Raw genomic sequence first — 25688 nt, 5'->3', positions numbered from 1 at the left:
AAAATACAGAATGTACAGAACTCTCTGCTGCAGCCTATGTCATAGACCACCCCTCTTCTACTGTCCTATGAAGTGAAATAGTTTCCATCTCAATTTCAGAATTGCACCTGCTTTTGCGGTTCAGTTTGACCAACGACAGCCACACTATATTTTATCAAATATTTGAATAAGTTACCTTTCTTACAGTATTTTTACGGGGAAAATGGATTATTGTGAAGTGAAATAAAATATGCTTTTAAATTTGTTTCAGTAGTAAATAGTTTTGGTTGTTTCTTTGCCCAGCAAGGTTGTCTTTCGCTATTAAAGATGATTTAGTGGTAGGTTTTTCACAGTTGTACCCTCCTATAACACCTTACCAGATTTTAATAGCTATAGTTGAGGGAAATATTCTAAGAAAAACTTTCTCATGTTCAAGTATGTTCTTCACAAATGGATGGTTTAGCCTGTGGTAAGCTACCATGTGGCCTATATAAAGTCGACAGAACTATTTTAAAGAGTTTTACTATTCCGTCAGTGTATTTCTGTTTACAGTTAAAGCTTTTTCTTCATAGTCCTATGTCTCATGTGTTTAGCTAAAGTGGGGAACGCCCGCAACTTGAGAGTGCTTTCTTCGCTTCAAATCAGCATCCTAACAGAAACCCGAGATGCTGTCCTGGGCTGTCTGACAGCTTTCATCTGGAGATGATGAAAGTAAACCATAATGAGAAGTGTTTTGTTTGAATTAAATGCAAAATCACAAAAGTATGTGGGTAGGTAGAATCACATAATAGCAGACTTAGAAGGAGCCTTAGCAATCATTTAATCCAACTCCTTATTGTTTCTGTTGGGGATTGAACCCAGGGCCTTGAACATGCTAGGTAAGCACTCTGCCACTGAGCTATCCCAGCCTTTTTTTTTTTTTCTAAATAAAGAAACTGGGACTAGAAAGGTGGTCCTTCCTTCAGATCAAAGCCCTATACTAAGAAGTTGTATTCCAGAAGCTTTGACCTAAAATTCACAGCTTGCTGAGGAGTTTCTAGCCGATGTGTGCCTGGTATGGCAGTGCCTACTCCTCCTTCCACTGTAAGTGCAGCCCCACTAACTGCACCTTCCTAATACATTTTCTGTCCCATCATCTCTACAGAAATCTACATATCTTTTCTAAAGTTACCCACTTTTTTTTTTTTTTTTTTGGTCTTTTCACATTAAAATACCTGACTTCCCAACCTCTTCTAAGTCATTAGTTCAGCCTTCAAAATTTTGCTTTGGTTCTCTCTGGAACCTTTGCAACAAAACATCATCAGGTAGGACCAGTTATGGTAATAATGCCTGTGCATGCACACACATACACAAAGTAGTATTTGTCAAAATAATGGGATTTTAAAAATTTTTTTTTTCAAATTACAAATTGCTCTTGAGGTTTTGACCTAAGAGATGTCTTTTCTGGGGCCTATAATATATAGTTAAAACTAATTTGTGTTTAGAATATTAAGCATAATTATCAGTCTTCCTAATAGATTCTTACTGTGAATCCCCTCGTAAGATGTGCTTCTGAAAGTGTGGCCCTTAAATCAGCATTTCAGAGTCCCTGGGTAGAGGGAATGCTTCTTTAGGTAATTTGAATGTACTCCAAAGTTTAATATACTGTCATTTTATCATAGAACACACAAAGGTAATTTAAAACCAGAGAGAATTATTGCAAATTACAAATGAGTAGGATTCACATCAGTGAGGTTTTAGTTCCTAGTTCAGTCCTAATTGTCTTAGTCATTTTCTGTTGCTATAACAAAGTACCTGAGATTGAGTGATTTAGAATAATCAAAGTTTATTTGGCCTGTGGTTCTGGAGACTGAGGAGAACATGGTGCCAACATCTGCTTGGCATTTGGTGAAGGCCTTCTGCTGCATCATAACATTGCAGGATTAAGGCAAGACAGGGCAAGTGAGCTAGCTTGAGTCTCCTTATAAAGCCACTAATGTCATCATGAAGGACTACCCTCGTGGCCTCATCAGATCCTAATTACCTCCCAATGGCCTAACCTCCAAATACCATTAACACATGAATTTGGAAATTAAGTGTCTAATACATGAGTTTTTGAGAGATTGGTTAACTCCATTCTATTTCAGTTAAAGAGTTACACCTTTTGAGTGTTGGTTTAACACATGCCTCTTCCCCCTTGAATGATCTCTCCCCTGAAAGACTCCAAAATTCTCAGGGTCCAAAACCTTGTGGTGTTTTATAACTTCCAGTCCCTGTTGGAATATGTGGCCCCTGATGAATAACTAGTTAATGTTGACTAGTAACATACAAGAAAAATTTTTAAAAGGATTGGGTGTTGCGGTGAGCTGCTGAATATCATTAGGAGAAGGCCCCTCTGGAGTAGTGTGTGAAGGTAGGCCTGCTTGCACAGGGAATGGGAGAATGTCTGGTCTACTTTGCCTGTACATTGACGCTTGAGGTACAAGTGTACAAGAGTTTCCTCATGGAATATTTGTCTAAGGAAATAAGATCTAGATAGAGGACATTAACATTTTTTATTTTTACATACTTTTCTCTAACTTGAATTTTTATTGGTAGAAAGAAAAAAATTAAAACATACTATCAGGATAGCATTGCTTGCATGATTTAATTAATTATTTGATAATGCCTGTGGTTTAAATTAAATAGTCAACTTTGGAGAAAGGTGTATTTGCATAAATAAAACCTGTGCTTTGTCTCAGGCATTAACAGAGGTTCTTTAGAGGTCACAAAGGCTACATGGTCACAGACCTGCTATGTGTGACTAGAGTGTTCTTGCACTATAGCTTGACAAATCTACTCATCTTTGATGTAGAATGAAACTACTAATAGAACTTAGAAGTCTTCCCTCTGGTGCCAGGCCAGCCCCCTAAACTGAAGTTGCAGATACCATATCAGCAGTGCACTGGAGGGTAACCCAGCCACTGGGTATACCTCCAGACAGAGGGAGAATGGCATCTCCTATTGCAGGCAGTGGAAACTAACTGGTTCTGCTCCACTAAACTAAAACTAGCCTCCTGTAACACAGTGCTTCTCCTCAGTCTGTCCTCCAGAGCAACCAGCACATATCCTCCTCCTCTTCTGCAAGCTGCCTTTCACATATCTGAGCAGAACAGGCTTTCCAAATCCCTAGTTCTTCCAGTAGCAAGTCCATCCCCTGGGACCAGAGAACTGGTTTCATAACATTAAAGACAGGGTTGCATATGGAATGTCAGATTTGGCTCAGTGTTTGTCTCCATGTTTTCTTCACTGGGGGTCCTTACAAAATCTGGGTAGCTTTGTGAAGAAAAACCCTTCTTCATCTGATCTTTTCCTGAAACTGCTCAAAAGACTTCTCTTTTGTGGAGTTCATGCTTGGCTTCTGTTGGTCTATTTCTCAGAACATATTAAAACTGTCTACATATGTATCCTTCCTCCTGGACCATGAGCATTGTGAGGTAGGGACTGTGCAGTATTTTTCTCTAGTTCTCAGCTCTAGCTGCAATACCTGCTGTACAGTGATGCTTAGTCAACCCGTGAGTAGATTGGGCAAACCCGTACTATTACAGTTATGATCCTCTGGTGAAGGAAAAAAGAATTGTTCCTTTGAGCATCTCCTTGTGTATTGGGTGCCTGCACTTGTGTTATATCATTTGACCCTTAAAAAACATTGCTGAACAAATGGTACCTCCATTTTCATAGAGAGGAAGTAACTCAGAAATACTAAGGTGGGCTGGGGATGTGGCTCAAGCGGTAGCGCGCTCGCCTGGCATGCGTGCAGCCCAGGTTCGATCCTCAGCACCACATACCAACAAAGATGTTGTGTCCGCCGAGAACTAAAAAACAATAATAAATATTAAAAATTTTTTCTCTCTCTCTCTCAGAAATACTAAGGAAATACCTGAGTTTTGAGCCTAGGTATGTTGATCTCCCAAAATCCCACTGCCTTTTCAAAATGTCCCAGAGCTGACCCATTGGGTGCCCTAAACAATGAGGAGATGGCTACAGCCTTGGCTGTCCATGTATTTTCAGCCATGTAGAATTTAGCCCATTCCTTAACCTCTTTTCCAATTCAGGGATGCTTTTTAATTGAACATTAAATAGTAAAAATGTGTGTGACCTACTGTGTAGGGATCGCTCAAGGTGGTGTTTGTTATCCATTCTTCCTTGTGCACTGTTTTTTGTTTTGTTTTGTTTTTAGAATTGATTTTTTTAACAGAAACAGTTTTTTTACTTACTTACTTTATTTATTTATTTTAATGTGGTGCTGAAGATTGAGCCCAGTGCCTCACACATGCTAGGCAAGCACTGTACCAACTGAGCCACCACCCCAGCCCCTCATGCACTGTTATTTGTTGTTGTTTGATTTTGTAGCAGTACTGGGGATTGAGCCCAGGGGCATTCTACCACTAAGCTGAGTCCCCAGCTCCCTCCCCCTTTTGAAAAAAAGTATTTTGAGATAGGTTCTTGTTAAGTTTCTGAGGTTGGCCTCAGACTTGTGATCCTCTTGCCTCAGCCTTCCAGTTCACTGGAACTACAGGTATATGCCACCTGTCACCTCCTATAGATGAGATACTCCTGGAGGACAGGGTCCACTGTACCTGGGTAACATGAGACACAGTGGCATTTAATTCTTATTGACCTTATACATTCTGTTTTCTCCAGAGGACTAATTCATTGTTCATGAAAACTTACCTCCTTCAGGATACCTTATTCAGTTGACCTCTCCTTGGTGCCCCCGATTTATTACACATTGCTGAATTGTATTGATTTTATTTGCAGTTGATTTCTTGCTTTGCTTCTTGTGACCTTCAGCTTGTTTTCCTCTCTGTGTGTCTCCAGCTATCTTTAAAATCAGGAACTAGTGACACACACACACATCTCCCCCACCCACCCCCCCCGCTCCCCCCCCCTGCTCCCCCGCTCCCCCTCTCCTCCTCGCCCTCTCTCCTCTCTCCCCCCTCCTTCTCTTTTCCTCCACCCAGCCCCTAGAATAGAGCTCTCCAAACAGTGCACTGATGACCAATAAATACTTTTGACTCCTTGAGCCTGATAGCTTCTTTCTCTTGCCGGACTGACAGCCCTACACTGGAGCCTGAATCCTTTATTTATTAGATGAGATTTCTATAGCACCTTCCCTTTGAGAAGATCAATATCAATGAAGTTTATTTCTGCTTCTGAATAAGATCACATGACAGCCTTTACCCCTCAACTGCTGGGGCCTTCAGATACAGACTCCACAAAGCCTTGCTACCTCAAATCTTGCTATCTGGCTGCCAACAAGGAGGCTAAATAAGATTCTATGACAAAAACAACAGAAACTCTGTGGTGTTGGTCTATACTGTAATCAGTATATCAGAAAAGGTGTTTGCAGTGAAGATCACTGCTATCTTTTAGAAAGCAGATGTGGAGAAGGCCCACTAGCCAGCACCCATTCAGTGTTCCCAGGTTGTGGCTCACCCATGGTGCATGGGTGCACTAGAACTGTTTAGTCTCTGAGATTCAAAGCCATTCTGCTAGGAATCTAGGTCCCTGTGACAGGACCCACGAGAGGCATAGCAGGCAGTCTGTTCCCAGAGATTCAAAAGCAGCAAATCCTGGATAGTCTGAGAAGTAACACTGTCCTAGCTAGAAGGAAAGGAGCTACCAAAATTCATATCTGAATAGCTGAGACTAATTGTGACACATATGAATAAAGTTCAGGGACAGAAAACTGAAAAGAGTGAATGTTTCAGCCCTGTATTTCATTGAAGAAGTGCCTAAAATAATTGGGTCAGCTGACTTTTCTAGGAATTGCTCACCTTTCCACCACCTATTTGTTTGTACAGATATTATTCCCATCGCTATTCAGGGTTAGACAGAGGGAATGAACACATCTCCCAGGGACTTTGCCGACAGAGGTGCACCTATAACAACTGCTTGGTGTGTGTAATGAGCAGCATCCCTGCCCTGACCTGTCCTCACACCTGTAGTCCAGAGGACCCTGTCTGTGTGGATCAGGAGTTAAGGCAGCCTAGCCACTGAGGCAGCTTGTGAAACAAAAAAGTAAAGGGAAATCAAGGTGTTGGAGAGAAAGGAGAAGGGAACAAAATGGAGAAGTACTAAAACCGTGAGGAAATGGAAGGGACATTTATAGAGGATAATAATGAGGCATGGGGGGGTCCAGTGGCACTTACTAGAAGAATGCTGATTTGTCACACTACCAGTCCCTGAGCAGCCTGGATGGGGTCACTACTTACTCTTCTCCGAGATTTGAAGGATGTTGTCTTTCTTTGTTGTCACCTGTGGCATTGAGGTAAAACCACCTATGTTGTCTAATTCATTGCTGTACTCCTGACAGTTCTGGGACACAGTGGAAGGAGGTGATGATGAGGAATGCCCCTTGTTGCTTTGGGTAACCAACCTTTTGTTCACGGCTTCACCAACTGCCATATATGCTAAAGTGTAAGTGCCCAGGAAGGTGACTGGGAGGTAGGTGACACTAGCCTGTGGGAAGTCCACCTCCTAGAATCTTCCACAGCAGCCCATGCCTTACAGGATCCGAGGAAGGCCTGCTGCATTCAGTCTGATGAGTCTCTCAGAAAAGCACTTTGAGGCTCCAGGGGATCTAGGGGCAAGAGTGCCAGGGCAGTGTTAGATGCTCTCCTCTAACCAAAAGTTTCTCTTAAGTGTTAATGAAGATTTTTGCTTCATTAACACTTAAGAGAAACACCCAGGAGAAGGGTGTTTCTAGGCTGTTAGGGAGGTGGCAGGCAGTGGCTACAGTGTGGTTGAAGACAGGCCTTGTGAACCCCAGAGAGTATGATAGCTACCACCTGAGCCTTGCAGAACTTCATGGGCCTCCTCCTCAGAGGACAGTCAGGACACATGCTGTACTCTCCACACATTCTGATGTTCTTCCTTCTTGAACTATGTCAGCCCATCAGCCCCTGGAAGATGGAATCACAAGAGAGCTTGCTCCTTCTTGTGATTAACATACAGGATGACATACATGTACTCCCCATCACTGTGCTATCCATGCTACGGATACACCAGAAAGGGGGAATTCTAGATTTTCAAGTTAAAGGGTGTTTTTCCCTTAAGCTGAACTGTTACCCTGGTGTTAATTTTCCATAGAATCTGGAGTAACTGACCAGAATACCAGGGTAGAGAAGTGAATGTCCATTGGGAGCCTGTGTGACTAAGGTCAGTTCTTCATTAGCTATTCAGCCCATTTTATGGCTAAGTTTCAATTCCAAGAGAGCATCTAATGCCATCTTGGACATTTCTGGGTTGCCTCTCAGAGTGAGCTTAGCAAATAGCGACTCATATTAATTATAGCAGTAGAAAAAGCATAATTAGGAAAGTAAACCTGCTAGTGCAAAAACTGGGATATATCCAAAATAACAGTTTTTCAGCTGTCCCTGCTGAACCCATTTGCCCAGGTAAGTAGACCATGTGGTGGTGGACTCTTGGAGTGGGATAAGAGGATAGTTATTAGCATTACACATTCTTTTATTGCTAGAATTAATTTTCTTCTGTTTTTAATGAATCATCTGTCAACTAAAATTATTTTTTCATTCTACTGATCTTTATTGAGTTTTAGAAGAAAAGCAGGAAATAAAACCTAAGTGTGCAATCTCTTGGTGCTTTTATTCTTTTTTTTTTCTTTTTCTTTTTATTGTTGGTCGTTCAAAACATTACATAGTTCTTAATATATCATATTTCACAGTTTGATTCAAGTGGGTTATGAACTCCCATTTTTACCCTGTATACAGATCTGTATCACATCAGTTACACTTCCATTGATTTACATATTGCCATTCTAGTGTCTGATTATTCTGCTGTCTATCCTATTCTCTACTATCCCCCCTCCCCTCCCCTCCCCTCCCCTCCCCTCCCCTCCCCTCCCCTCTTCTCTCTCTACCCCCTCTACTGTAAATCATTTCTTCCACTTGTATTATTCTTCTCTTACCCCTCATTTCCTCTTATATGTAATTTTGTATAACCCTGAGGATCACCTTCCATTTTCATGCAATTACCCTTCTCTCTCCCTTTCCCTCCCACCTGGTGCTTTTATTCTTTAGGGGAGAGAGACAGTAAACAAGGGAACAGGTCCTCAAGATGATATCTGGTAGGAGTAAGCACAGGGAACCACAGTAGGGATGGTAGGGCAAATCTGGGAGCAGAGCCGAGACAAGCAAGCTAGGAGAAAAGTGTCCCAGGCAGAGAGAACATAGGTCTTGGGGTGGGGGGGGGACAAATTTGACATATCTGAGAGCAAAAAGCCATCCAGCATTGCTAAAGCAGAGTGTGAGAAGAGAGTGGAGGGGCGGACGGACAGTGGGGAACTTACAGGCCTTTGAAAGGGGGTTGATTATTATTCTAAACATAGTAGGAAGGCATTGAAGGGTTTTAAGCAAAGGAGTGACATGATCTGATTTACATTTTTAAAATATCCCTCTGGGAGAGAAGCAGAAATGCTTGTGTATGCATAGACTCTCAAGAATACATAAAACTGGTGGCAGTGGTTGCTTGGCCTCTGGGGAGGGTGACTGAGAAAATGAGATGAGAGACCTACTTTTTGCTGAATGTTGCTTTATACAATTTAAATTTTATTATATTCATATATTCCATTATTCAAAGAAGAGTTAACAAATATGAAACAGTACATCTCAGGTCAATTATCCTAAAAGGAAGCCCCCTAAGGCCCTAAAGTCCCTCAAAATGCTCTGAGGAAGGAGGCTTGGAAGGCAGCAAGAGCAACGTCAGGGCATGAGCAGGCCACAGGTGGAGCCAGGACCTCCCTGCATCATAGCCCTGCTGGCATTCCTTCTGTTCCTCTAGCATGCTGAACTCATTCCTGCCACCAGCCCTCTGCGTGTAAAGGGAGAGAATGGCAGATTTGAGACATCATTTAGAGTAAATCTAATGAGGCCACAAATAAAGACAGTGTGAGTAGTAAGGGAAAGAGAAGTAAAGAATGAGCCCCAGGTTTTGACTGGAGCAGGGATGATTAGGAGATAAACTAATGTAGGGGTCAAGAGGATTCATTTCTGTTTTGAACATATATAGTTGAGATTTCTATTAGACAACTTCATTTAAGGTGTTTCTCAAATAGGCAGTTTGATAATATAGGAGTTTGGGGAAGAATTCCTGGATGGAAATGTGAAGGAGCTATGTAAAGAAGTGAATGTAAAGGGTGAACAATGCAGGAGGACTTAATTCTGGAGTGATTTTTAGAGAAACCAGTAAAAGATTTTAAGGAGCAGTAGTTAGTGAAATGGGAAGAAAGTCAGGAGTGTGGTATCACAGAGGGTGAGAGAGAAAAGCTGTTAGGAAACAGGGAGGAATGTGCTGTGAGAGGTTAGGGATTGGGATATTGGACTTGGCTACCTGAGCTATTGATTAACCTTTGTTGTCCCTTAAGATCCAGAGAACACAGTGTACCTGCAACTAACTTGTTCATTCCATTCGATCAACATATTTTGAGTGAATCAAGCACTGTGGTAAGGTATGTGTGATAAGTTACAGAAACATGGTCCTAGATTTCATGAAGTCTAGTCAAATTAAACAAGTTACATAAAAAAGTTGCACAAGTGATCCTAAAATTTCAATTATGACAAGTAATTGAAGAAGTGCAGGGTGCCATGAAAGCATGTATGGGGCCCTAGGCTGGTCTGAGACCTCCTGAGCTCAGACTGAGGCCTGAATGTGAGAAGTCAGTCAGTCAGGAGTCAGTGTGTCTAGAACAGAGTGCCAGGGGTGAATGGCACCAGGGGAACAACAGACGGCAGGGATGTGATTGTGCTACAGTGGTGACATTTTAATTATAGTTAGTAGGAAAGTGTTAAAAGGTTTAACTTTCAAGGAGTAGCTATCACACTCCTTTTGCTGCTCTGAGGAAGGTGGGTTTGAGGTGAGGTGAACACCTAGAGGAGGTATCGCAGCTGCCATGGGAAAAGATACTGGTAACTTCGACTAGATGGTGGCAATAGAAATGGAAAAAAGAGAATGAAAATGGATTCATAGAAGTTTGTAATTTATTGTGAAGAGTAAGGAAGACAACACTGATGACCAGGTTTGCGTCATGACCTGTTGTGGCCTTGTTCTCTCAGAATGGAGATGCTAGAGGAGAAACAGATTTGTGGGTAAGTAGCAAGTGTCCCATTTTAGACCCCCCTGCAAAACTCTGAGATAATTAAGACACTTAGTAGACAACTGAATTCAGAAGCATGGAGCTTAGAAAGGTGTCTAGGGTAGAGAGAATAAGTTTCAGAATTATTAGCATATGTAGTTAGAATTTCAAACCTTGGACAAGAATGTCAATGAAACAAAGAGCCCTCATTGACTGCAGGAGTAGCCAGCTGTTCTAAATGCTCAAGTTGGACTTAGCCATTTTTAGCCTTCATTCATGGGGTGTGTTTATACCTAGATTGCACCCATTTTGTTAAGTTCTAGTATCTGAGTCTCTCCTACTCCCACCCTGGGTGAGATGGGATTGGGCTTTGGGGGTTAGGTTCTTCCATGCAGTAAGTTTGTAGGATCAAACAGTGGACTGGTGGGGCAGGGTAGCACACTCCTGTAATCTCACTGACTCAAGCTGAGGCAGGAGGATCACAAATTCGAGGCCAGCTTCAGACTTGACCAAACCCTGGCCAAAAAATCTAGGGATGTGGGTCATCGACTCATTGGGGGTTTTAAGTAGAGTTTGCAGTCTGACCTCAAATTTGAACTTATGTCTGTAGCTAAAACATTCTGCCATTGAATGAAGCTAAATTAACTTTAAATATAGAGACTCAAGAAGCCAGTTCCTCTGCCCAGCCCCATCACCTCCTACAGTGGACGGCAGACATTGTGGGACCTGTAACTTTAAAGCTCAGATTTTGTGAAAATAGAAAAGGGCATGCTTATATTCTTAAGCTCTTCAGAATGACCTTTTTGAGTTACTACAGTGAAAACAAAAAGCATGTAGAAAGGCTTCAATCAAACGAAGCACATAAAACAAGCGCGTGCAATGCTGGTGCGGCTTGGGTGGGACAGGCTGTTGCAGAGTGTCTACAGCCTCTTCCTTCCTCTCCCTCATCCTTCCACTGTAGCTCCCTGCCTGACAGTCTCAGGGAAACAGACACACTGCCAGGACGTGAGCAAACTTGGAAACACACATGCTCTGCCTCTGCTTGTCAGAGAGGCTTGCAGAATTCTCAGCTGTACCTGTGGAGATGCCCAACAAGGGCAGAGAAGCTGCTCTCTGTTGTCCTTGAAAAGTTTTCTGTCCCTTCAACAGTGTCCCAAAACATTGAGTGCTTTCTGGGCTGCCTTGTGTAGTCTTCATGTTTAAGTCAGATATCTCCAAAATTTACATATCTTCCACCGAAGTCTTTACTGAGTTCTTGTCACTTAGCATGTATTTATAGTCTATAAAAACAGGTTTGTGGAGAGGGGAGAGGAAACTTGTACATCACGCGTTGGGAGCAAGATTTCCACATTCATTCTCCCTTGGCAGCAGGGACTTCTCGAAGGAGAAGGGAGCCTGAGTCTAGCCTGAGAGGTAAAGGCAGGTGGGCAGAGGCAAGTTATGTGAGTGGAGAAGGAAGACACAGGCATGTCTGGAGGGAGGCCAGAGCTGAGGGGCCAGGTGTGCTAGCTTTAAGGTGAGAGGGACCACGTCACCATGAGGAGTCACCCAGGAACAGGCATCAAAGAAATGATCCTTTCTTTTCTAGGTGTTGTTTTGGAGAGAGAGGTGTGGCATTTTCAGTCTGATGCCCTCTGATTACACTGCCATGTGGACATTCCATGACTTAGATGGAATGCGGGTGTGCTTTGGGGGATGGCTAAACAGACTGCAGTCCCAGGGTAAGCCGTGTGGCAGGAGCCTGGCTATTGAGTTACCTCATGAGCCTACCCTATGCCTTCCAAAGTGGAATGAATGTAGTCGCTTTTTGTCACCTCCACCGTAGCTTTGGGGCTGGTTTTATTAGAGACTACCCCTCCATTTGAGAAGATAAACTTATAAGGAAAAAGAAAATGTTTAAAGAAAATTTAAAACAAACCAGGAGCTGACTGATAGAAGGGTAAGGACTTCCCCAAACCAGAAGTTTCTTGACAGCACACCATTGCTTTCCTGAGAGTCCAGATGTGGCTGGAGTCGGGACAGCGAGGGGACCAGGAGTGTAGGCACCTCCTTGAGGGTTATGGACCCAAAAAAACAACCTGCTATCAAGAGGTTAATGCTGCCTACTTTTAATTACTGAAATGAGGTTTGACAGAGCAAGTCATTATTCCTGTGGCAAAAACTGCCTTAAGCTATTTTGTCTTAGGGGTAGGTTTTTTGTTTTGCGGGGCTTTTGTTTGTTTTTGTTTTGGTACTAGGAATTGAACCTAAGGGGTACTTCACCACAGAGCTACATCTCCAGCCCTTTTTTTTTTTTTTTTCTTTATTTTGAGAAGGGTATCACTAAGTTTCCCAGGCTAACCTTGAACTTGTGATCCTTTTGTTTCAGCCTCCATAGTCCCTGGGATTTCAACCATGAGCCACAGCTTAGCATAATAGGAGCCAGCAGCCAGCCCCCTTCTTGTTCTCTGAGGATGAAAGAGCTTGCTGGAAGAAACATTCTCACAAATCACAGTGTCCTTTGTGGTATCCTGTGCCCCTAGGTGACAAAATAGGTTTTGCCTAGGCAGAGCAAGAGTGAACTATGGGAGGTTTGTTCTCTGTGAGGGCTGTGCTTGAGTGGGTGATAAGAGAAGACTTAGCTATGATAGGGCGAGCATTCGCCACAGAAGAAGGGGTTAATTAGAGGTTTTATCAAGAATTAGACTGTGTAGAAAGAAACAGTAATAAAGGATGTCAACAGTAGTGGACTTTTTATAGTTTTAAAGCTGTGTGTGTACAGATTGCACCAGGAGTTTCATTCAGACGGACCATGACAGTTTTCTTTCCTCCGCTGCTGACTGCTCTCTTAGAGCAAAGTGCAGGCCTGCTGAGGGAGGGCTCCAGCAGTGCCAAGTGAGTGCAGCAGCTACTTTGAGTTCTGTGATGCACAGGGTTCTTGTATCTTTGCCCTCTGTTACACAGCTGTTTGGTGTAACATGTAGCTTGTTGTATGTAGCTGATATTTTAATTGATTTGGGGAAAACTATATGATTGCTTCTGTTTTAGAGTTATCTCAGTGCGATTTAGTGGTGTTTATTAAGGAGTAGGGTATGCTTCTCTAAATTGCAAGTTTTCCTTCCCTTTGAAAGATACCCAGCTTAGTGATTGACTCTGGCTTTGGTTCCAGTGCCCTGGGCAGCTGACCTCTGCTCATCACTGGTTCTCTTCTCCAACTCAGCAGAGCACTGTATCAGCCAGCTCAGTGAGCTGGGATCCAGTTCTGGTTTTTGGAGCATAATGATTTTCCCTCCACCTTGCAAAGCCAGGAATGGAGAAGAATGTAAAACAGACACTTCCATTCCTGAAACACCTGCAACTGCTTTGCCTGTGCCATGGGCCTGATGAAATAAAATGCATTAAGATCCTTTAATACGTTTCTGTGCTACAAATTCTGCCTTGGGCATTGGGTCAGCGGATGTGGTATAATCTAGGGATTGCTACTGGTGGGAGTATAAATGGCTAATGCTTTGCAGCAGGCTTTCCTATAACCACCTGCTGTTCCTAACATGTACTTACAAATGAGCTATGAGGTCAGTGAGCTGTCCTAAGCTTTAAGAAACTTTTACCTTGCTGGGAAAACAATGGACTTTTTTTTGTTTTTAAATGAGCTTGCCTGGTCATTTCAGCTGCACAAACGAGGCACGTTTGTTGTTTCGTTCTTAAAAAAAAAAAACATTTTAGAAACCAAATGCTATCTAATTACTGAGTTGAGATTTGGGGTGGCCACCCTTAGGAAGCTCTTGGGTAGATTCTATTTGTTGGAGCGCCTGTGCATGTGCAGCAATAGTTTGATTTGCCTCAGGACTGGACATAGCTGCCCAGGCCTAGTCACCTCACCATGCAGCATCCGGCAGGGGCTGGGGGCTCCGAAGCAGGTGCTCTGTGCAGACAGCATGTGCACTGCCACCACACACTGCACAGCAGAGTATTTTAACAGTACCCCAGTCCCTGAGGCCTGTCGGTATTTTTAGGTTCTGCTTGAACCTTTGACAATTTGAAATTCAAATGAGCAAGAGAGTGTAAAACATTTTGTGCAAGTGAGGTAAAAATACCAAGCAGCTGGAGCTGAGGTCTACCCTGGTCGGAGGCTTTAATAAATCAGCCACTCAGGGGTGCCTCCAATTTGAGGATCTGCATGAAAGCAAATGTTTTATTGAAATCCCAAAGTGTCCAGAGCTGCCCAGTTTTGCCAACTTTAAATGGTGCCTTTTTACTCCAAGATGAGGTCAGTAAGCAACATTTCTGCCTTGTAGGGATTAAATGAAAATGTCAAGGTCTCAAATTTTGTGAATTTTGTCATCACTTTCTTGGTCTCCCTTGGGGTATTACATGAAAAACAATAGTTCTGACCATTGCCCACTTGTTAGGACATGGAGGGATACACGGGCCCCCTCAGGCAACAGAAGGAGTCTGCTCGGGCAGAACGTAAAGTGGACTCAAGTGTGAGGCGGGCTCCTTCTCTCTGGCCTCCAGCTCCTGCTCACCCATGTTCCCTGTTCCCCTCACAGTAGACACTCCCTGTAGCCTAGGGGAAAGGGACAGTGAAAAGAAAGGAACTGGCAGGCAGATGCTTGGCTTCCTTCAGCTGCCTCTGGCTCCCTGCCTGCCAACACGGCAGAGACTTGGGCCCTGTTTCTTCCAGCATTGGGTTGGATGACTCCTGGGAGTATCCTCCTTGGGGTATTCCTCTTGAGCAGTGGTCCTTGTTGATTTTTGTATAGGAGTAAAATGGAAATATTGTTAGAACTTCCTTAGTACTTTAGAGCAAGGTGTTGGGTGTTATGGCGTTTTTTGCCTACTGATGGAATTTGTGCAAATCGCTCTCAGTAATGTAGATTTGGTCTCAAAACACCCACACCCCCCTCCCTTGTAGACAAAGGTGAAAGTGAGCTGTGAAAGAGAGCATCCAAATGAATTGTGTGAGTTTTCTATGTGAGCTTTAAAAACTGTCAGGTAAAATCAGATGTTTGGCTCCCATTAAATGAGCATTTTTAGAACTTACAAGTCTTGGAGAATGTGCTTCTCTTCAGTTTTCTGCTGGGAAATGTGCTTCCAGGCCCTTCCACGTTGGGCATCTTCATGTCTAATGTGGCTCATGGTCCGTTGGCTGCCTTAGGAGGGCTGAGTCCAGATGTGTTCATTTAACACCTGTGAGTGGCCTCCCTTCTCCAGAGAAGCATACTTTCTCCCCTGCCCCGGGGCCTGTCTGCCTTCCTCATTCATGTGGGCTTCTCTCAGGACTGAGGTTTGTGTACTGAAATCTTATGTATCTGGTAGCAGTGGTCAGGAAAGCTGCTGCTTCCCCAGAACTTTGTCTCTTTCTGTCCATAGCCACAGGTGTGGGCAGTGCTCTGGATGCTTCCCACTTCATGTCCACGTGGCCCCTCCTGATGCTGCCTCCTCAGTTCAAGGTGCTCTTCTCAAACTGAGGGTGGAGCTGATGGAGCCCATAGGGAGACCTTCCAGCCCAGATCACCTGTCGAAGTCAGGCAGCCACCCTACTGCTCTTCTCCCTTTGCCCATGTCAGGGAGAAAGCGACAGTCCAGAGAGGCAGGGTGGGACCATGGAACAGTACGCTTGGAAAGCTGCCTCTTCACCCTCCCTTTTTAATCAAGGACTCGTCCCAAATTGCTCTTCAGTGCCAACGAGCAAAGAGTTGCCCACGCAAGTTCTTGAGCATTTTGTGCAGATTTACTGAAAACAGCTCAGGCAGCCTTAAAGGAGCTCCACAGCCTTCTCTTGGACCACTGTTCCTGAAATCCAGTAACCCTGTGCTCCAGGAGCAGGACAGCCAGTCACGTGACTGCAGGGGAGAGGACTAGGTTAAAAAGCACATTTGGCAGGCATTTCATGTTTTCAAAAACATCCCTGGCTGTTTTTCTTTCTCTTGGGGTAAGTGTCCTTAACCATATTTGCCCACCCCTTACCTCTCATTATTCCTCCAAAGTACTGTAAATTGTGTAGCTGTGATAAACAAAAGTATGTTGAAATTGTTTTTAAAATTACATGCTGCTGAACAATGGGATCATGAGCGAGTGTAGAATTGGGGTGTGTGTATACAAGTGAGCAGGTTTTCATCGATACCTTTTTAAATTGGGGGAAAAAAAGAATTGCAGAGTTCCCTGGGTGGAGGTGCCAGAGACGTTGTTATGGTTCACCTCATCAGCTCTGAGTCCTTGGTGTTTTGTGCCTTCTGGATGCCAGTCTTCTTTGGCCCACTCTCAAAAGGCCCCATTTGGTTTCTAATGAATGATATAGAGGAAGTACTCAGGCCAGCCCAGACAGGTTGGAGTTAATGCTTGTGTGTTTTAAGATTGTGTTTGTCTTTGAAATTAAAGACAATCTTACAGAACTCACACACACACACACAGCGCGAAGGAGCCTGGACTCATCTCTGTCCATGTCTATTTTGGTCTCCAGAGGATAATAAAAAGTTCATGACACTCACAGTGGTTTCTGGAAACAGATCTTTGAGTACCAAGAAAAAAAATGAATAAAGATCGGTTCCCACCCATCCCTACCCACCATCCTCTGTACCCAACACAGCACTCTTCTGATACTGACACCAGAAGGCAGTTAGCTGTCGTTCGCTGTCAGTGGATAATACCTACTCAGCACTTGGGACAAATTCCAGCATGTAACTTCCTCCTAGTGAATGATCCTGACAGGAGAGGGAGTTAAACTTAATTTATGTTATCTAATAAGCTCAGTTTAGCAACTTGGAAAGTTAGCCTTCCAGAATTTTCCCACAGACTTCTCCCCAGTGAATTATGTAGTGCCATATATTACAGTTGTTACCAATGCCACACTCCCCAAATGTAGTCGCTACTGAGTAGTTCTCACTTTTCAAAAATCAAGGCCAAGTGTCCAGGTGTATGTATCAGGCACAGAACTTGGGTATTTGGGCTGAATGAAGAATCCTTGGGGTGGACAGAGAGAACACCTGGGAGAGTTGCTAGGGTTATCACTCACTTTGTTTCCTTTTCCACAATGGCTGCCCCCTAGCTGGCAGAAGGCAGGTAAAGCAAATTGGGGTGATGACCAAACTGAAGCCTCTTCCCTCCACCGGAGTCTGCCTTTGATGAGGTGTTCAGCTGAGCCAGGAGCTGGGTTGATTCCAGTGGTGATCCATTTACTGATGCTTTTATTCAGCCAGCAGCATTCATCAGAAGGATAGAAGAGCCCCTGGGACTTTGTCCTGAATCATCCCAGTATCTTGAAGGAAGGGAAGGGGCAGTAGGGATGTCCCCATCTTTTATTATAGATATTGCAGGTACAGAAATATGTCAGGACTTGGTGACAGACATACCCTGATGCCATCCTGTTGGTTCCCCAGCGTGGCTACAAGTTCCCCCTTACCAGCTGGGCTGTGCCTCGGAAAGATTATTTTCTTTTTAGATGGAGGATGCATATTGAGGCCATGCACGCTTCTGCTGTGAAATCCTTTAGGAGAAAGACAACTGGTATCCAATATCTTCGAGTAATGAACTTATCAGTAACTATAACACATGAGCTCATTAATCTTAACTTTGCTTTTGGACCAAGTGGGAGTTCAGCTTCTCGGGAGACAAAAATTTCATCTCTGTTCTTTTCCTTAAACCCAATCCCAATTTAGAGTCACACATATTGCCCTGCTCTCCCTGGGAAGCAGTTAATAATATGTTTTCTTGAACAATGGATGGCTCAGGTCGTTCAGGACCTCCAGGCTGCATGCACATGCCCAGGCACATGGTCTGAACTCAGGGCTTCCAAGTAGGGTGTGAGTGTCATCTTGGTCTACACACACACACACACACACACACACACACACACACACACACGTACACACACGTTGTTTCCTCAAACTGATGAATGGTGTCTAGGTGAAGTTAATCTTAAAAGCTAAGCCATTGATCCTGGTGTAATGGTGCAGGCCTATAATCCCAAGGACTCAGGAGGCTGAGGCAAGAAGATCATAAGTTTGAGGCCAGCCTCAGCAACTTAGACCCTGTCTCAAGAAAGAAAGAAAACATTCGAAAATTCATTTTGAAAAATAAAAGATCTAGAATAGCCAAGCAATTCTAAGTCAAAGAGATAAATGCTGGAGGCTTCATAATATGTGACTTCAAATTACACTACAGAGCTGTAGTAATAAAAACTGCGTGAAACTGGCATAAAAACAGACACACACACACCAGCGCTGTAGAACAGAGACACAGAAACAAACCTAGTACCAAAAAAAAAAAAAAAACCCTAAGTTCACTGAATCTTAATCTTAAAATCCTCCATCCTGGCCACTTGGTCCTTTTCTCAACATCTGTCACAGCCTCCACATCACTGGAAAGACATTGAGGCTGTGGGGTGAGTCTGTTGCCAGAGTGCTATTATTCATTCTGTGTTTTCAGGATCTGGGCTTAAAATAAGACAACCTGGGGAGGAATGTTTTGGGCCTGGAGAATAAGTGAGGGGAGACAGGCGGGGTGGGCTTCGTGGGGAGGCTTGCTCTTGTACTTGTCGCAGACCACCCACGGGATGAGGGTGGTGAGGAGCAGCCAGTGCTGGCAGGCACCTTCTGCCTGGATCTTCTCCACACCCTCCTGTGGAGAGGCCCAGAGCTCAGCCCCTAGAGCGCTGGGGGCGGGAGAGGAGAGGGCAGATGAACCCAGCAGACACTGGGCATCTCCGCCACACACACCGTTAACCCTTCTAGAGGTTGACTGGAACGCTCGCAGGAGCAGGCGACACCGTCGTGCACCTCTGTGTGTGCCTTTGTCCTGGCCTCTTTGCTGACTCCTGAAGTCCTCTTCATTGTGGCTACCCAGAGAGACTCTGCATCACCTCCTTGCTGTCTGGCCTCTGAGTCTCTCGATCTGCTACTTTCAACAGGAAGGCCGTTTCTCTTATTTGCCCCTGACCACTGTCTCCCTTGGAGTCCTCTGCTCAAAAACAAAACCACAACGACAAAAAGCTAAGGACCACAGCTGCCTCCACATCTGGGAGGGAAGGGCAAGCGGGAGGCCCTGAGTAGGGACCTCAGCCTCCCACCTGCCCGGGGGAGTTGAAGCATCAAGTTCCTTAGAGATGGCAGTAAGAGCACAACCTCTCCTTTCCCCTCTATTTTTGTTACCTTTTCCAAGACTTGGAGCGGTCTTTTTCCTGAGAGCCCCCACAGCTTAAGGTCATGGTTTGACACTCCTGCCCTCCCCACAAGCCCTAGCTATTCAGAAGGTGGACTGTAAGCGAAGCCATCATCGTTTCTCCTCCCTCTCTGCCTCCTAAAAACAGTGTGGTAGAGGTCACGGTGTGCCTGCGCCAGGGACAGTGCTGGGGGTGGGGGAGTCAGCCCACTCGGTTCCATGGGAAAGGACAGTGTCTCACTGCAGCAGTCAGCGTGGGGTCCTACCCTTCTTGGGTCCAGGGGGACAGCCTTTGAGTAGCCACAGTGGGAGTTCTGAGGACGTCAGACTGGCTTGGGAGGCTGTGGAATGTGGAGCGTTGTCATCAACTGTTCAGCAGCAGGAGACCTTGCTGTTATCACCATCCCCACCCAGATGTGCCCCCACACCCTCTGAGTTAGGGTGACCTCCAGATGCCCTGCTCTAACAGTTGCTGTCCTCTGCCTCTCCCACCTGCAGGTTACGTGTTCTGTATGTTACATCGCCTCCCCGAGCAGCATGACTGCACGTTCGACCACATGGGCCGTGGCCGAGAGGAAGCCATCATGAAAATGGTGAAACTGGACCGGAAAGTGGGGCGCTCCTGCCAGCGCATCGGGGAGGGGTGCTCCTGAAGGCCAAGCATGGCCACCACATGACGCTGTTCTTAGTTCACTAATGTTAGCCTTATTTAGGACAAAGTCAGCCAGACACCTTGTACTGGGCACGCGTCAGACTACAGCCAGTCCGTTTCCTTTCTTTAGCCAGCCATCCTGGTACTGTAGTTTAGGGGTTGATGGTGGTTGAAATTGATTTCTGGCTGGTTACTAAGGTGCCTGCTAGCCATTGTATAAAATTAAAACATGAACAATATTTTTTTTTGAGCATGGCTAGTGGATTTAAAACAACACATACCTGTCACTGCTGGAGTCAAACTTATAAAAAGCCTTAAGCGGAAAGTGTTCCAGATGGAGACTCTGAGTTTAGAGGAGTAGAAACTGGTGTTACAGTTCCACGACGCACATGGCTTTGCCAGAAACTCTGTTTAATGTTTGGCCTTTCACCTCTTCACTTACCCTTAGTCCCAGGAGCCAGGATACCTGATGGCCACGCGTGCCTTGGCCATGGGAGGCTGCTGATGGCCATGTGGCTGGGCTGGGTGGTGGCCTCGCTCTCCCACACAGCTGGAAATGGGGGGCAGGGGACAGATTCTTATGGAAATTTTTTTACCTGACTTGCTATGAAAAAAACTCATCACACAGAAGAGAAACAATAACCTCACCTCGAAAATTAGCTCCACTCAAGACTAGTTCATGCACGAAACCCACCTTTTCTACACAGGATCCGCAGTCATGAGCAGCACCCAGCCAGAGTGTACCCTGACCCCAGTGGCTCTGGTTGCCATTGCTAACCGCAGGGATCTGGCAGTTGATCTAAGGCCCGTGGCAGCACAGCACTGTGGCTGGGGTCTACAAACTGGCTTCTGCAGCCAGATTTCATATTGGGAGTTTTTAAAAAAGACATTTCATAGCCACCAGGAATCAATCAGTAGTAGTGCTGGGGAGCAGCTGGGGATGCTGCTGCCACAGCCTCGGTCCCTTCCACCCAGAGCCCACTTGCCCTTCTGGGGCTAAGAGGATGGTGCCGTGGCCCCCGCTCCTTCCCGTGCGGTCCGTAGTTGGAGGACAGCCATCCGCCTCTGCCACGTGGCAGGCTTGGGAAGGGGAGGCAGCCTGCCTCACCAGAGTGTGGGTTGGCCCCTCTAGAGCAGTGGCTGTGGCTGTGGCAGGAGGTGGGGAGGGTAGGTCTCCCACCCATTCCTCTGTGTGGGCAGAGAGGTTCAGTAGCCACAGTTGCTCAGCCAGTGGGGAAGAGGGGTGGTGGGCCTGGTTGCCTTGTTAGGAAATCGTTACCAGTCAGCGGAGGGTCTGGCTGGGGAGTCAGGACTAGGATTCCCTTGGAGGCCCCAATCAGGTGGTGGTTGTGCCAGTGCCCCCCCCCCTTGTGGTCCCAGTCAGAGGGCAGGAGGCTTCTGGCGAGGCACCGTGGTCTGCCCACACACAGGCTACTGATGGAACAGTTTAACCCAGCAGTTTTCTTGTATCCCACACCACACAGTTCAACTACTCTGTCTGCAATTTGTCAGCGGAACACCTGCAGCTGCAAATGTTTTTCAATCCAAAATAATGAAATAGGAAATCATGCTCTTCCCAATCTCCTGCCCCCACCCCACCTCCACCCCCACCCCCACCCGAGTGGAATCCGCTGCAGAATCTCCAGCCTTAATTATTGCTTCAGGACCCAGACCGGTGTCTTGCTCTAGGGCAGCCCAGGGCAGAGGGGCCAGGTCTGCCCAGCGTTTACCACTGTTGTCAAGCCACGGCCCTCTGGCCACTACATGGCCATCCTCAGTGAGGCGCCCGCCTAGGCCCCCCGCCAAGCTCTATCCGGAAGAGGCCGCAGGTGTGTGCCCTTCCTGGCCCTCCTCAGGCCCCAGCAGCTGCTGCTTGGAGGCAGCAGTGGGAAGGAGGTGCTCTGGGTGCCACGGCACACAGGGCCCACGGCCCACGTTCACTTCCTGACAGTAGAGCCGGGTGGGGGAGGAAGGGCTTGTTCCCCTGCAGTATCTGTTCTGTGAAGTTTGTTAAATGTAAGGAAAGCTTAAATTCTTGTATCTTTAAAGAGAAAATCTTATTTAACCCTTTTGTGTTCTAGATTTACTTACACACATAGCCTAGAGCTCAGTTTTAGTTTTAACATTGTGAAACTATTAAAAGAATCTTGTAACTTTATTCTTTTTTTCTCCTGCTGAAAAAAATTAAACGAATCATATGAAAGTTTGGAGTTCTCTATTTCGCCGTTTTTCCTAAATGCTCCCTGAATAGCCTAAGCAGTAGAATGCGTCTGGCCAGGGCTGGGAATGAGATGGTGGCTCTTGGTGCAGAGTCCCACTGCCCACTCTGGAGGTGGCTGCTCCAGTTAGTGCCCAGGCTGAACAGCTGTTGCCCTGGTGTCTGTTAGTAGCTCTGTCTGTTGGCACTGGAGTGAACATGTGTCCGCAGCCTCTACTAGCACCAAGGAGGTGACAGTTGCGGGTGGGGTGAGAAGCAGCCCTGAGGCCCCCCCCCCCTCAAGGTGTGGCCTGGGTGCCGGGTCCTAGACCCCTGTGGGGTGAGTGGGGAAGGCTCTAGGAGGAGCACGTGTTGCTGGGTGCTGGATACACCGGTGGTTCCAAGGCAGAGGGCGGGTGCTCATCCCACTGCTGTTAGGACAGAGGGAGTAACAGTTGCCATGCGGGTGATGCCAAGACCTCAGAGGTGATCCAGAGGGACCAGCAGGTGGGCAGGAGCAGAGGCCAGTCTGTGGCCTCACTGCTTAGCCAAGCTGGTGGGGAGCAGGGGCCTCCCTAGCACCCTCTTCCTGATGGCTTCAGTGAGGCCTTTACTTAGGCCGATGGAAATCAGCAGACAGACGAGGGGAGGGGCGGGGAGGGGAGAGCTTCCTGGTGGGCAACAGTGCTGCGCTAGTCAGGGAGCTGTAAGCAGCCCCCTTGCCTCAAGAAGGTGGTCACCAAGATAGAGACCCCAGATGGGCACAACAGCAAAAATACCCAAGTAGGGTGTGTAGGGGCCTCGGAAAGGCGGATCTCCTCTGCAGCCGGGCTCGGGCTCAGGCTTCTGAGGGAGGGAACCAGGTGGGGCTGAGGAGGACTCACTGGCCTCCTGGGGACCCACGAACCTGAAGTCTGGGCAGTCAGTCCTCAGGTGCACGTAGACTGTTAAGCAAATAAGAAGAGTTTGTGAATGCCCAGCAAAAATATTAAGAAAGGAACTGCTGACCTGCTGCATGACTTGGCTGTGGGTAATATTCACAAATAATGTAAACACATGCAGAAATAATGAACGCTGCTTTGGTGAAACTTCATGGTGGAGCTCTGTTGGAGAGGGAGAGCTGTCTGCGTGTGTGTGCTCAGAGTCCAGAGCTACGCATTCTTCATCGACAGTCAGCAGTCCGCAAGGGACAGCCACAGCTCCAGAGGGCCCCACAGCCTGCTTAGAAATGTGGAAGGAGAAGCTAAGTTCTGTGGCTTAGGGTCGGGAGGGGGACCCCAGCCACTTCCTTTCTCCCACAGTTAAATGCCTGCCCTTGTGACATTGAGAGGAAAACTCAGAAGGAATGATGGGACCAGCTCTCCCTGAGAGATGGGAGGCCCTTGGTTTCATCTCCTAGGCCAGTGCCTGCCCCAACCCATGACAATGGGTCGGTCCTGTCCCCAGGGTGGAACCAGGAATGGCATCTTCTGGTCCTCTCGCCAGCACACACTGGTTGTTGCCCTGCCCTTTGCTCCGGGTCCTTTTTCTCTTGGACCGACCCCCCTACCCCCGCTAGTGATTGATAGCAAAGACCCTTCCCTGGAGTCGTGGGCACCTGGGAGCTGCAGTTCCAAGTGTCTGCCAACCACCCTCAGCCAGGTGTCCGGGTCGCTGGACCTCACACCACGTCCAAGCTGCTCTGAGGCAGTTTTTCAGAGCTCGGCGCACAGCTGGGGGTTGAAGGCAGGGCTTCTTCCCGGGTGTGCTGAAGAGGCTCTGGGTGACGGGACCACGGCCGAGCCACCTTCCCAGGGTGATCTACGTGGTGCTGCGTGTTGTGGTGCTCCCAAGGCATCTGACTGGTACCAACATCCCACCTCACATCTCAGAGACCTGGTGCCCAGAAACCCGCCTGTGGGAAGTGCAGAGCAGGTTCTTAAAGACTCTGCTCCCAGCTCCATGGAGCTGGCCAGAGAGGAGGGACACTGCTTAGAATGCCTGGCGCCAGAAGCTGGTGTGTGGCAAACTTTCTAGTGGCAATGTGTGGACTAGGAAGAGGAAGACTCTATGCTCTCGGTCACAAGCTGCCACTTTGAGCACCTCACCAAAGAACTGATGAAAAGTTTCGTGACGATGCCGAGATTTTAAAACATGTCCCTTCCCTCGATTATTGGACACTTTTCCCAACAAATAATAGAACCCCCTCCTCTTGGATAGGGACCAACTTTGGTGATCTGCTTCTAATGAACAGCGTATGGCAGAAGTGATGCTCCTAAGACAGTCACCGGTGCCCACCTGTAGTCCCAGCTACTCAGGAGGCTGAGACAGAAGGATCCTTTGAGCCCGGGAGTTCAAGGCCAGCTTGGGTGACAGTGAAATCCTGTCAAAAAAATAAGAAAGTGGGGGGCGGGGGAGGAAGCAGGCCAGCTGGCTAGCCTCCTGGCTCCAAGGCCACTTCCGGCGAGCTCAGGCCACACGCCTTGGGAACCCGGGGCCGACATGCAGAGAGTCTGGTGTTCACATCCACTAGGATGAGGACGATGATAGAAAATCGGAAAGTAACAAGTTGTGGCCGAGGCATGGAAAACTGGAATTCTGGTGTGGCCATTTGGAATGTAAAGTAGTGTGGGGCCTGGGAAAGTTGGCTGGTCTCAAGAAGTTCAAACAGTGTTAGCGCAGGGCCCAGCAGGTCCACTCTATCACTCAGCAATAAAGAATAAAGTCATGGCATCTGCAGGTGAATGGATGGCGTTGGAGAAGATAAGGCGAAGTGAAGTTACCAATCCCAAAAAACCAAATGCCGAATGTGTTGTCTGATATAAGGAGCTGACTCCTAGTGTGGTAGGGAGGGGACCAGGGGAGGAACAGACGAACTCTAGGGCAGAGGGGTGGGAAGGGAAGGGAGGGGGCAGGGGTTAGCAAGGAGGTGGAATGTGATGGACAGCATTACCCTGAGTACATGTGTGAAGACACGAATTGGTGTCAACATACTTTATATACAACCAGACAAAAATGGGAAAAAAAAAAGAGACAAAGCCCAGGCCTCAAGTTCCGGCCCACACAGCAGCACAGCGCTCTTCACAGTGGCCGAAAGGTAGAAGCAATTCACTGTCCATCAAGGGAAGATGAGCAAAATGTGGTACAGTCATGGGTGAGCCATAAAGAGAAAATGCTGATCTGTGCAACATCATGCCTCACGAAAGAGGCCACACACAAGTCCTGTGTGCGACGGCAGGTACAAGAAATAGCCAGGACAGGGACATTCGCAGAGACAGCAGACTGGCCACCACATCGGATGGGAGGAGACAATGGGAGCAGCTGCTCACTGGGTGAGGGGTTTTCTTTGGGGTGATGCAGGTATTTTGGAACTAGACAAGGCAGCTGGCGTGTGACACTGAAGGTACCAAATGCCATGACTTGTTCATTTTGTTTTGTTTTTGTGGAGCTGGGGATTGAACCCCGGGCCTTTTGCATGTGAGGCAGGCACTCTACCAACTGAGCTATATCCCCAGCCCAACTTGTTGATCTTATGGTGAATTTGACGTTCTGTGAATATCCCCTCAAAGTCTTGCTGCTCTGAAGCCACATTCTGGAGAGACCATGTGGAAGGACCAGACCAAGGGAAA

General features: G+C 46.6%; 1 protein-coding gene across 2 annotated transcripts in view; it reads left to right on the top strand.

The window, feature by feature from the left end:
* The window catches only part of Zfand3 (zinc finger AN1-type containing 3), a 328149-nt gene extending 306063 nt beyond the window's left edge, over positions 1 to 22086 (top strand). For both annotated transcript variants that reach the window (XM_078020079.1, XM_078020078.1), the window contains exon 6: positions 19730 to 22086. In XM_078020079.1, the coding sequence (XP_077876205.1) occupies positions 19730 to 19884 (155 nt within the window). In that variant the 3' untranslated portion in view covers positions 19885 to 22086. The remainder of the gene's footprint in view (positions 1 to 19729) is intronic.
* Positions 22087 to 25688: the final 3602 nt, after the last annotated feature.

This window comes from Ictidomys tridecemlineatus, chromosome 8 (assembly GCF_052094955.1).
Source record: "Ictidomys tridecemlineatus isolate mIctTri1 chromosome 8, mIctTri1.hap1, whole genome shotgun sequence".
NCBI classification, from domain to species: Eukaryota; Metazoa; Chordata; class Mammalia; order Rodentia; family Sciuridae; genus Ictidomys; species Ictidomys tridecemlineatus.
The sequence above is the reverse complement of the archived record's forward strand: the minus strand, read 5'-3'. Positions and strand labels throughout refer to the sequence as shown.